Source organism: Globicephala melas, chromosome 14, assembly GCF_963455315.2.
Source record: "Globicephala melas chromosome 14, mGloMel1.2, whole genome shotgun sequence".
Classification (NCBI taxonomy): Eukaryota; Metazoa; Chordata; class Mammalia; order Artiodactyla; family Delphinidae; genus Globicephala; species Globicephala melas.
Genome location: NC_083327.1, coordinates 66,474,492 through 66,487,416, shown reverse-complemented (window position 1 = coordinate 66,487,416; position 12,925 = coordinate 66,474,492). Strand labels below are relative to the sequence as shown.

General features: G+C 36.4%; 1 protein-coding gene across 1 annotated transcript; it reads right to left on the bottom strand.

Annotated features, from left to right (window-relative positions):
* Positions 1-2,347: 2,347 nt before the first annotated feature.
* On the bottom strand, positions 2,348-4,209 carry GJE1 (gap junction protein epsilon 1). The gene is made up of 3 exons (XM_030852855.1): positions 4,171-4,209; positions 3,309-3,491; positions 2,348-2,743 (listed from the first exon to the last, which is right to left on the bottom strand). The coding sequence occupies exons 1-3, from the start codon at positions 4,207-4,209 to the stop codon at positions 2,348-2,350; spliced, it is 618 nt and encodes a 205-aa protein (XP_030708715.1).
* Between the last annotated feature and the right edge of the window lie 8,716 nt (positions 4,210-12,925).

Genomic DNA, 12,925 nt, shown 5'->3' with positions numbered 1-12,925 from the left:
TCTGTAACACAGAAGATGGCTCTCATCAGAACCTGAACATGCCAGCACCTTGATCTCAGACTTCCATCCTCCAGAACTATGAGAAATAAATTTCTTTTGTTTATAAACTATCCAGTCTAGGTATTTTGTAATAGCAGCCCAAATGGACTAAGACAATGAGTCAACCAGCTTGAGGAAGGAATTCAAGAATTTGAGAATGGTGGAAAGATAACATTTCCAAAGCACCAAAGAGGCATCTCATAGAGCACTCAGAAACGTTTTGCCTTAGTAATGGGGCAAAATTAGCCCTTCAGTAAGGGCTACACTGGTCCCATCTAACAAAGCTTAAAAGGAAGTACAAAGGATCAACTGTTTCCAAGTAATTTAACTGTGCCCCAGAATAAAATTTAAGAATTATTTATGGGAAGACAAAAATATTCAGCATCCGACAAGGTAAAACACACAATGTCTGGTATCCAATAAAAAATTACATGCCTTCTAAAGATGCAGGAAAATATGAACCATATTGAAGATGTAGGTGTTTGTGGGAGAATTGGTTGGAGGAGTCCACCCTAGGTACAGGCAATAAAGGGTATATTATCTACAGATAATTTAAAAATAAGAATAAAACATACTAGACATTGTTGCTGCTTATTATCGCTAAGGGCCAGTGATTCTAAACAAAATCAATGAGCAAATAGTCTTTCCCTTCAGAGGGGGCTATTTCCAACAGCCCCCAGCCTCTTGTCATATCACTGTGCCCCTCACTAGAATATGATCTTATAAAGGTACTACATCTTGTTTATCTTTGTATTTGAACTTTTAATGTGGTACATGTTTAATAATCGATACTATGCAGCTATTTGTTGAATGAAGGTAAATTGGATTTTTTCTTGTGCTTTTCTGTGGAGAAAGCCTCAATGATTTAAAAATTAATGTAGAAATTCATGATATCAACCATAGGTTGAATAATGCTTAAGAAAAAATTGAAAACCTCAGTTTTTGACTGACTATACTTATTTCCCTAATAAAGCACCAGTATAACGCAGTCATACATAAAGTTTTTAAATGATATCAAATGGACATGATTCTTGGTAAGATAAGCAGATAAAAAGAAATGCACTGAATTAATATAAAATTACCTTTGACAATGTTATGTGGCAGCCTGAATGGGAGGGGAGTCTGGGGGAGAATGGACACATGTATATGTATGGCTGAGTCGCTTTGCTGTGCACCTGGAACTATCACAACATTGTTAATCGGCTATACTCCTTTATAAAATAAAAAGTTTAAAAAATTGCCTTTGAAATCATTTCATAGCTATTTAGGAAGTCTAGCTTAATATAAATATAACTTACTATCTCAATAATCTTGAATATAGAAACTATTGTTGTAGGATATCTATGAGCACAGAGGGGTTTTTTTTTCCAACAAGCAACAAGGAAACCATGCACACTATTTTCCATAGCATTTTTTATTTATTTGGTGGCCACATTACCATATCATTTAATATTTAAAATTTCAAGACAACAATATGAGTATAATATTAAAAATGTAAGTGCTCCATTTCTTCAAGTTAGTCATCAAATTATAGAATGACTCTTTTAATAATTAATTGACAACTTTTGCACTTAAATAAGTTATATTTTACATGAATACAACAATAATTACATCCTCAAAGTTTATGCTGCATAGTTAAGTGGAAAGGGAAATAGCTTTATAGTTAGGAAAGCTGAATCCTAGGATTGCATATATTAATCTCCCTGAGCCTCATTTTTCTACTCTGTGTAAAAGAGTTAATAAAAGTTTCTCTGGCCATAAAATACTGTGATTGATTAAGATGTTGTATATGAAAGAACTCTGTAAAAGTACTATTTAAAAATGAGTTAACATTAGTTCCATGTATGTTTCCTAATGTGTGACAAAATTAAAACGGAACAAAGGTTTTGTTCAAGAATCCCTTTCTTTGGGGCTTCACTGGTGGCGCAGTGGTTGAGAGTCCGCCTGCCGATGCAGGGGACACGGGTTCGTGCCCCGGTCCGGGAAGATCCCACATGCCACGTAGCAGCTGGGCCCGTGAGCCATGGCCGCTGAGCCTGCGCGTCCGGAGCCTGTGCTCCGCAGCAGGAGAGGCCACAACAGTGAGAGGCCCGCGTACCGCAAAAAAAAAAAAAAAAAAAAAAAAAAGAATCCCTGCCTTAGAACTGAGTATTGTACTTTATACTAGACATAAATTTTAGACACACTGAGGTTAGTTTGAAGAACAGATATTTATGTTTGAAATTGAGATACTCACTGAATGAGATAAAACTAAATAAAAATGGTTGATAAATAATTGTGGCATGACAGTAGGTAATCAACCTTTTGGTCATTGCTTAATTAGAAAGCATAATCTTCTAAATATTATCTCAAAAATCTCAGCAACACATAAGACTATTGTAATTACAGTAAATGTATACATTGCAATGAGAAAAATGGTCTTCTCAAAGTGTTCTGGCACCATGCATCTTATGGTAGTAAATTTTTTCCGAAGAGACACAGCATCACACAGGTAGAGAGGTTTTACTTGGAAACCAAAGAGGTGAATCTGAAGCCAAAATGCTACCACTTCTAGACTAATTCTTAATAAAACAGAGAGGATATAAATCACAGTGTAGATGGGCTTTTGAAGAATGCATTCTTGATTGATGCTTTTACATGCAGCATAAAGATGAAAAATAGCTCCAGGAACCAGGACAATCACTAGTTGTAATGCCCAGAACACCTAAAGTATGTCAGAAATATCTTAGTCAAATCAGTCAACACGTAATGAAAAAACACACTAAAAAAACCCATAATTCACTGACCCTCAATAGAGGCTAATTTAAAAATTCTAAGTTTTGTAAGTCTTATGAGGATAAAAATAATATAATGAAGGTGGTAATGCTGGACATAATCTCATTTAATTACCAAGATGTTTAGAGTTTAAAATTTTAAACACTTAGTAATTGTAAAAATGTAGTCATATTTTACTGTCATCACCTACCAATTACTACTAATGATGGAATACGTTATTTTAGTATCTACTCAATTTCCATTTCTAATTACAAGCCTGGAGTATAATTCTAACATCAATAGATAATAGGATGCTGGACTTGGAAGAAACTCTTGACCAACTCAAATTAATTTACCTGAAATATACAGCTAATATTTTAAAAAGGTAATTATTCTAGAAATAATACCTGTTAGAATATTCTTCATCTTATTATGACATTATTTTACATTTAAAAAGAAAACAATTTTATCTGGTGTGGAGTAAGGTTTACATTTGTGCACACAGAAACACTTACTTGTGGAGTGATTGGCCTGAACTGATTGTAACAGATGAGGTTTATTTCTCTCTTGTCTGGATCACAACTGAAGTGCAAAGCCTCATTCCCATAAACTGCAAAGCCTAACACCCCAAGGAAGAACATTCTGACCGATCCAAAGAAAAGGGTATGGAATTGACCGATCACGGTGGGAGGCTTCATCTGTTACAGTTTTAGGAGAAAAAAAAAACTTTTGAAAACAAACATTAAAGGGGGATATTTTAAAGGATGATTTCATTATCACATTTAAAAAAATTTAAGATTCATAAAGTTTCAAAGAAAGACAGGAACTTAGAGATCATCAAGCCCAATTCAAATCCTGCATTTTGAGATTTCTTACCCTTTTCACTTTGAAAATCTGAAGTGCAACAGTCAAATAGGAACTTGTTGCCAATGACATAAATAATTTTGGAAACTTGTAAAAAGCTTTGAATTTAATTAATATCCCTTACCCCTGTAAACCTTTTGCAATAAAATCAAGGTAATCTTAGTATATCTAGTACCTTTTTAAAAAATTGGATAATAAATCCAACATTAAATTCATTAGTATACACACTATCTTAATAAGCAAATAATGTTTATTTAGTTGTCATTACAGCTTCTCTTCTCAATTATCAAATTGAGAGAGCGATCAGCTTTAAAGCACCAACAGCTAAAAGTAATTCCTGAATTATTCTAGTTACAGTTATTTAAATTCAGAATATGTTGAAGCAAACGGTTGATATTTATATCATTCTCCATACATGTAGAGGACCTTATTCATCAGCACTCATGCAAATCATGTTAAAATAACAGATAGGACTCATACAATTGTTGTTGCTGCTGCTTGTATAATACTTACACATCCTTCATAGAAGTTTTTGATGTAATTTAGAGACATGTCTCAGGAGATGTTATCCCAGCATCCCTGTGGGTTAATCCTTGACCCACATTGCCAGTTTGTTTCTGCCAGAATCAAACTCTTATTTTCTGTCATAACTTTTACAACAGAAAGCACTTATCACTGCACATTTCTCTCCCCTCCTCCTTTTCTTTTTTTTTTTTTTTTTCATGGATCTCTGGGGCTCCAGTCAACTTTCCTCTCTCCCTCCCCAAACAAAACAAAAACAAAGAAACAAAAGACTAGGGCATGTGGTCAATCTGATAATCCCTTGATTTACACTGTCAGCATAGCCAGCCAGCCAGACAGGAGTGCCAGTAGAGCAGGAGGCCAGGCCAGCAAGGGTTCTGACACTCAGTGCCTCTCAGTTACCTAAGAATTTCCTGCGCGTAAAGCAGCGGACTCTCTAGCTTAGAGTTTTCTCTGAAATGTCAAGTGATCTTTTTTTTTTTTTTTTGACTTCCTTTTAGGTATGTCTGAAAAGATAAGTATGTGGGAAATATTCCTGATTCTTTCTTGTTTACTTCCATGGAATAAAACTGATTTTTGGGAAGTTTAAGAAACTGTAAAGCAGGTTATGATAGCTATTGCATCACTGAATATTGCTAATGTGTTACTATCTTTGTCTTTTTGATGAATGCTTACCACAGCCATGGAAAAATCTGCAGTTAGATCTTGATTCTAAGGAAAAAGATAGGATACTGCTAACCAAGATAAGACCTGGATCTAGCATAAATCATGTGAATAATCCCACCCTCCCTTTCTTTTGTCCTCAGTAGACACATCATCTGCTAGACATGGTTATGGATACTGAGAATGAGCAGGGGCCAAGAACAAGTGGCTGCCTTCTAACTGATAATACATCTGCTTGCTATCTTCCAGCCGCCTATAACACTATTCAGCCAATGGTTGATCAAACTTGATTTCTTCACTTGCTTTTCTCATCTTTGTTTTGTTTGCAATCTGTGAAAGTGATAACTCCAATTGACTTCATTGCTCTTGTCAGCAAGTGGAGAAGTGATTGCATAACACATGTAGTTATAACCAATGAGCAAGAGGCAGTGGCCTTTTGAACCAGACTGTTGTATTGGATAGGAAAAAATAAAAATGGGCAATGTAATCACCCCTCAGAACTGTTGAGTAAGAGAAATTGGTATATATTCTCATCTTCTGTGAAACAGAATTCCAGGTTCACTGTGTGTTGATTCCTTCGAAGGGGTATCCAAAAGCCAAAACAATCATTGGCATGAGAGGAATCCTGCTTTGACTTCTACCATTGTACAGTAGTAAATGTTTTTGTTTAGACAAATATATTCAAGTGTCAGACTTGTAAAAATCATCAAAGTTCTTCCTGTGTTTTTCCGGAGATGAATGAAATTGTCTTGAACCTTAGTTGCATGTGTAGAAGAGGAAAATGCAGCATCATTTCATTGTTGGGATCTATGAGAGGCAAAATAAATAATACTGGTCTTCCTCTTATGGGTTATGACCCGACTGAATCATAAGACAAAGGAATAAGGCAGATGGGTACCAAAATATCACCTTTGTTACACTCTTACTACCATAAAGATTTGGTTGGAAAAGGGACATAGCTTAACTCTTTGGGAAAGTGTGACTTTCAGGCAGACACAGGTGCAGGCCAGGTCAATGCTGTATCATGGCTGCCTTTCCAGCATGGAGCGCCCCCCTCCTGTAAAAGATTTATACATGAAAAGAGCAGAATAGAACTATTGATCTCTGTGGGCAACCTGCTCCCAAGGGGAAGATGCTAAGAAATGAATGATGTATGCCAAGTTTTACTTTCCAAATGTAAGGTGAACTCACCAGATGAGATAGTGAGGTTGGCCTCACATGTATGATACTTGGTAGGGCTGTTAATTAGGGTGACAACCTGAGCTTCCTTACATGTTAATAGTTGCAAGTTTCCAAAAGCAGCAAAAGAGGGCAATCCCCAGTGTGCAAGCATTGTTTAGGCCTCTGCTTGCTTCATGTTTGCTGATGTTACATTAGGCAAGATGAATTACAATCCCAACCCAGGTTCGAGAAATAGATTCTATGTCTTGATGGACCTGCAAAGTCATGTTGCAGAGCTGTGGGTACAAGGATAGAAAAAAATCTGTGGCCAACTTTATATTCTACCACAGTGTGCCCTATGATCACATATATTCATCTCTCCTACATGTCTTCACCTTAATCCCAGGATGTCAGAACTCTCATCTAATTATAGCATTAAAGTTTGAGTCCAGGGTTCTGTGACTTGTCTCATGTGCAAATCTGGATGTGGCTCAGAGGTGACTCTTGGTGATCCAGAATCTAATGAAACAAAAGGAAAAGTTATTTTCCACACAAAGTCAATATACAATGATGATAAGGGGTAGGATGATTCCAGTAGGTGCTTCCACTCCAACAGGAGGCACATCACTGTCACTGGTCCATGACAATTTTGAAATCTTGCAGGGGAAATGTTGCCAGTTCTTCTGGAGTCAGAAAATGTCCATGATTAAGGTATAGTACTATTCCCCGAAAGCTGCTCCCTAATTTACTGTACTCTACTGCTTAATGGAAGTGGGTCCTTGGCTGAAAATATCTTCCCTTTTGCATTTAAAAGAATGGCTATATTCGCAGCTGATTATCTTCCTCAAACTGCTTCTTGTTAGAAGAAAGTTGAGGCACCAGAAGTCATTTCTACAATTTCACCACTATTTTATTTTAAGTAAAATTAGTAGTTCTTTTACTTGTACAAGTCTCTTAATCACTTTTTGAGTTTTCTATATATTACATTTAATGCAATTAATTTGGAAAAAAAGGTATACCCACAATTATTTTACAGATATTTATTTATTTATTTACTGCTATTTTTGGATTAAGCTTCTCTGAGACCATGCTTTTAAGATTTTTAGAAAACTTTTGTCTAATTGATTGAGATGATCATTAGTCATGCCTTAAGTATTTGAGTCTTATCAAGGCTGTTATAGTCACATGAATGATTTGTTTTTTACCCTCAAACCATGTTTTACATGAGAAAGTTTTACTGGCCAACACTAGGGATAAAAAAAAAAGAAAGAAAGAAATTCCTGTGTAGCAAGTCCTGATCCCTCTATATTTTCCCCAAATTTTCTTTGCAAACTCATCTCTAGGCTTCTTCACTAGGTAATCTCTCTCTTCTTATACCTTATAAAATGTGGCCAGTAGTACCAAACTGTTACCTTTAGTATTCTCTCTGGGATGTTCCTTAGTCAAATCCAACATTTAATTAATACATTTTCTACCTTCCAAGTTATTTCAGGTGACTGTTGTGCTAATTGTCTCACTACATATAATAAAGGTTACCATATTTCCAGCCTGTCACAGTAGTTTCCTCACTGCTTTTCCAGGCTTCACTAATAGTTTCTCATTGCTTTCCCTGACATTAGTAATAGTTTCTTTGTTACTTTTCTACCTTCTGCCTCCTGCCTGGTCCCAAAGATGATGTCATGTTTTTTTAACGTATTTGTTATAGTAGCTCCTGATCCTTGGTACCAATATCTATATCAGTTAAGAATTGTTTTCATAGCAAGCCACTCAATTAATGGTCGAACAGCAAACACTTACTTAGCTTATGGTTTGGGTGATTATTTTTCCTTGTCTGGGCTGGCCCAGTTGACCTCTGCTGGATTCTCATGTGCATGTGTGGTCAGTATGCAGATAAGCTGCCAGAAGTGTTATCTAGAATGACTTCACTCGTGTCAGGTGGTTGGCAGGCTTTGGGTGGAGTGATAAGGGTGACTATGGCACATGTTTCTTGTCGTTTGGGGGACTAGCCCAGGCTTATTATGGTGGTGATTGCAGAGTTCCCAAAGCAGCAAGTAATGGAAAAGCCCAAATATGCAAAAGCTTTTCAAGTTTCTGCTTGATTCATGATTGCTAACGTTCCACTGGCCAAAGCAAGTGTCACCGCAAACTTGGATTCCAGCTCTTAGTGGGAAGATCTGAAGTCACATTCCAGTGGCATGGATGTGGAAAGATGAAGAATTTGCAGTAATTTTACAATCTATCTCATGACTGGGGGCATAAATCGAGTAAATCTAATATTCAAGAATCTTGGCTGTTTCAAAATGCAATTTGAGAATCATGGATATGTACTTTCTTTCGTAGAGAATCCTAGAATCGATTTATGAGAACTAAAGTTTGAGGTCAGGCTTGTGTGCTGTTACATTGAGCCCCTACTTCCTGGTGTGAAAGGAACATGAGAAGGACTAGAACAGATGGGAAAAGAACTCTCTTGCAGTTAAAAGCTAATAATAATGTATTACACTTATTGAACGGTTTCTATTTGCTACTAAGTGTTTTAAACAAATTATCTTTCTAAATTCTTACAACTCCGTAAAGTATGTACTCTTATAGATCTATTTTGCAGATGAGGCTTAGAGGGTTTAAGCAATTTATCCAAAGTTACAGTTAGTAAGTGGCAAAACCAGGTAGGGACAGACAGTGAATGAGTTACTTGTTGTTAAATGACAAGCTAAAGGATATTATTGAGGATATTAATAGGTTGATTGCTAGGATCCTGAAACACAGGGAATGAAGGGGAAATAAGCTCAGACGTTCTTATTTTCTCTGAGAAGAGCTCAGAGAGTTATCAGGACACACAGCAGCTGGATGGTTCTGCAGAGCTTGGCCCTTATCCCATGCTCCTGGCCAGATCTCATTGTGAATATGAAAGGCCATGAAGAGAGCTAACCAAGTATAATATGTGCTGGGGGAGTACTTGAGAAACATGAAAGACTCCACAGAAATGAATTTAGCTAATGTTTCTTTCCCAATTGACCTCAGTGTAAGGTGAAATGACCACGTGGTATCTGGGATCAGGGGCTCTGGAGTCAGAAAATCTACACTGTTTTCACCATTTGGCTAGATTTGAGATCTCAGGAAAATTTACTATCTTAATCTCAGCTTCTTTACCTGGGGATGACAATAGTATTTACCTCACAGGGTTGTTGCATGTGGATTATTAAAGCACTTGGAGGACTATTCCTCCTGTCTTTAATGAGAGCTTGAACCATCAGTTGTTTTCTATTCATTTTTCCTTGTTGTGGAGACTATAGGATATTAACATATTAATAATCTTTCTTAAACAAGGAAGAACCACTACTTTCTTCAATGTAAAGAAACTTTGAGTTGGCCAGAGTAAGAATGTTTCAGGGAAGGATAAATAACATGCAAATGCCATGTCTATTTTCAGTGTCTCTCTCTTCATCTCTGTTTAATCTATTTGGGAGGCGTGTCTCTTCTGTTAGGGTCTATTACTAAGATGGCAAGATATGGACTTTTGCTCAGCAAGGACTAGTGGGATTGAACCCTGGTGGGCTTTGAGTAAATTTAATCACTAAAAGCTACCTCTGCTCTCCAAGCCTCAAAGATTTAAAAAAATGACCAGGACACCTCTATCAATTTCCTGACTAAATGGCCAAAAATTTGAGGCAACCATACCAGCTTACTTGCTCAAACTTGCTTAAAGCTTTTAACTTCAGATAGCTGGGTGAAGACAAGCTCAGGTTTAGCACTACTACTGCTGCTACTACTACTATACACATACACACAAATTGCTGGCATTTATGGATCGCTGCTACCTTCCAGTACTAATCTAAACCCTGGAAGTCACATATAATCTTTGACAGATATTCTTGATGTCCTAAAATTTCTGAGATTAAAAACATTTAAGACCTTTGTGGTCTAACCCGGAAGGGGGATAAACTTTAATTCTGTGCAGAGCCCAAGACAGTATTGAATAAATTAAAAGTGTAGAAAAGCACTATTCATGACAGCTTACACATGAAAATCAATCCATACGTTAGTTATTATTACTATTTAGTAATCTGCTCTAAATTAGTACTTTAAAATTGAGTTATATGTATTGCTCTAGATCTATGCTTTTCTATGCGTTTGTGCTTATTCACCCATTTTTCTCATTCATACAATAAATATTGAGCGCCTACAGTATCAACTGCTGTGTAAGGTATTGGTAATATGTAAGAACGTTGTGGCCCCTGCCTTCATGGGGCTTACATAAGAGCATGTGTGCTTGTGTTGTATGTATGTATGTACATATGTACATGTGTATACATGCATGTCGTTGATGTGTATACTCCTGAGAACTTGCTTAAAATGAGGCATGACATATTAAATCCTTCAGAGTAGTGTCGTAAACTATCTTGGGTTATTTTATATCTGGCAAACAAGAAGAAATGATCTCTATATAAGTTTTGCACCGTTACAGTATTTACCCTCCTCCACATGAGCTATCCAATGACTGTTGAATGGGATGGAATAGAGGTCAATTTAGGTGCTCACAATAGTGTGCTTCACAGAAGGGCAGCTGAGATAAGGCAATCTGGATAGCTGCCTCACTTCATAAATCACAGTCCTTAACCAATTCACATCTCATTGAAATCTCTGACCTGCCAAAGTTGGGTTTGTCCTTCTGCATGAATAATTTATATTTTCTGGAATGGAACTGGGGATGGCTTAGAATAAAGGGTCAGTAACCAATGATGTTATTTTAGGCAAGTTATTTAACCTTCTGGGGTGTGTTTCCATTTCTCCAAAATGAAAAGACTGGATTCTATGATTTGTAAATAATTTCACAATCTATGTTTTTTTTTATTCTAAGTCTTATAACCATACTTGGAGCTATTTTACTAGCTCTGAGATTTATTGTCAGTAATTTTTATGATGCCAGTAATGACTTGACCTAATGGTTAAATTGAAGCCCTGTTTTCCATCTTTATCAATGAGTTTGTATTTTAAATATTCCTAAACTACATGGTTTCTAGTTATATAATACGTATGCTTTATTTCTTTTTTCAGATACTCCATCCATATAGCCAAGCTCTCTAGGAGAACACAGCCTGTAAATCCAGAAGACCTGAGTTCATGTCTTTTTCTACCACTACTGGTTGTTATTTAAACATTCTGTCTTAACTGTGAGTTTTAGTTTTTTCATCTGTAAAATGGGGGAAATTATTCTTATCTTAATAGAGATACTGTATCTCTATCTTAATAGAGATACTGTAATTAGATGAGAGAATATACGCGATAACATGGAGCACAGCGCTTGATGCATATTTGGCTTCTCAACAAATACGACCTTTGCTCTTATTATGGAGACTAGAGTCATTCTATCAAGTTTGAGAGGAAGCCTACCAAATAAGTAAAAACTTGGGTTCTTTAAACAGCAAACATGTATTTGAATCATAGCTTGTAATGGAAATACATTGGCAAAATTATCTAACAACTCTAAACCTGTTTCTTCATTTGCTTGGAATTTGTTGAGCTCTCTGTATCTGTAGACTTGTTTTCAACACATTTAGAAAAACAAATCAGCCATTATTTCTTCAAATATTTTTTTCTTTCTCCTTCACCTCTTGTTCTCGGACTAAGAATATGTATATATAACAAGACTGCTTGATATGTTGCCAAATATACCTGATTCTCTCTATAAATCATTGTTCTCATGGTGTTTCATTGTGAATAGTCACTATGTTAATTTCCCTGATCTTGTACAGAATCTTATCTGAAGCTAATCCTATTCAGGGCATTTTTCATTTCTGATATTTTAATCTCTAGGACAGGGGTCAGTGAACTATTTATTGTCCATAGATCAGCCCATTCTTTTTGTAAAATAAGGTTTTATTGCAATGTAGTCATGCTCATTCATTTATGTGTTGTCTGTGGTTGCTTTTGTGAGAGCTGAATATTTGCAATAAAGATCATAGTGCCCATAAGCCCCAAATATTTACTATCTGTCCCTTTAAGAAAAAATTTGCCAATCTTTCCAGAGCCAACCATGCTCTAGACGTTTGTTTTTTTTTTTAATGTATTTATTTTACTTTATTTTATTTATTTTTGGCTCTGTTGGGTCTTTGTTGCTGCACATGGGCTTTCTCTAGTTGTGGTGAGCAGGGGCTACTCTTCGTTGCGGTGCACAGGCTTCCCATTGCAGTGGCTTCTCTTGTTGCGGAACACGGGCTTTTGGTGCACGCGCTTCAGTAGTTGTGGCTCGCGGGCTCTAGAGCGCGGGCTCAGTGGTTGTGGAGCACGGGTTTAGTTGCTCCGCGGCATGTGGGATCTTCCCGGACCAGGGATCGAACCCGTGTCCCCTGCACTGGCAGGCGGATTCTTAACCACTGCGCCACCAGGGAAGCCCTGCTGTAGAGGTTTAATTTGGGTCTTTTTTTAGTCTTCCATTTCTCTGAGCATAATGTTCATATTTTTCTCTACCTTTGTAAATGTAGATGGAATATATGTATTTATTTCACTTTTTGTCTTAATTGACAAATAACATTACATTATTTTAGTTTCAGGCATACAGCAGAGTGATTTGATATTTTTGTATATTGTGAAATGATCACCACAGCAAGTCTCGTCAACATCCATCATCACACATAGTTACAAATTTTTTTCTGTTGTGATGAAAACTTTTGAGATTTACTGTCGTAGCCACTTTCAGATATACAATACATTATTATTAACTACAGTCACCATTCTGTACATTAAATCCCCATGACTAGTTTACTTTATAACTGGAATTTGTACATTTTGACCCCATTCACCCATTTCACTTACCCCCCATGTCCCACTTCTGGCAATAACAATCTGTTTTCTGTATCTATGAACTCAGTTTTTTAAAAAAAATTTAGATTCCAGTTATAGGTGAGATTATATCATATTTGTCTTT

What these genes read in the sequence shown, in the direction of transcription:
- GJE1 (XM_030852855.1), bottom strand. Translation starts at nt 4,209, where the DNA reads ATGTCTCTAAATTACATCAAAAACTTCTATGAAGGATGT. An exon ending in AAAACTTCTATGAAGGATGT is followed by an intron (nt 3,492 to 4,170) that starts GTAAGTATTATA and finishes AAACTGTAACAG; the next exon opens with ATGAAGCCTCCCACCGTGAT. An exon ending in TCAGGCCAATCACTCCACAA is followed by an intron (nt 2,744 to 3,308) that starts GTAAGTGTTTCT and finishes GACATACTTTAG; the next exon opens with GTGTTCTGGGCATTACAACT.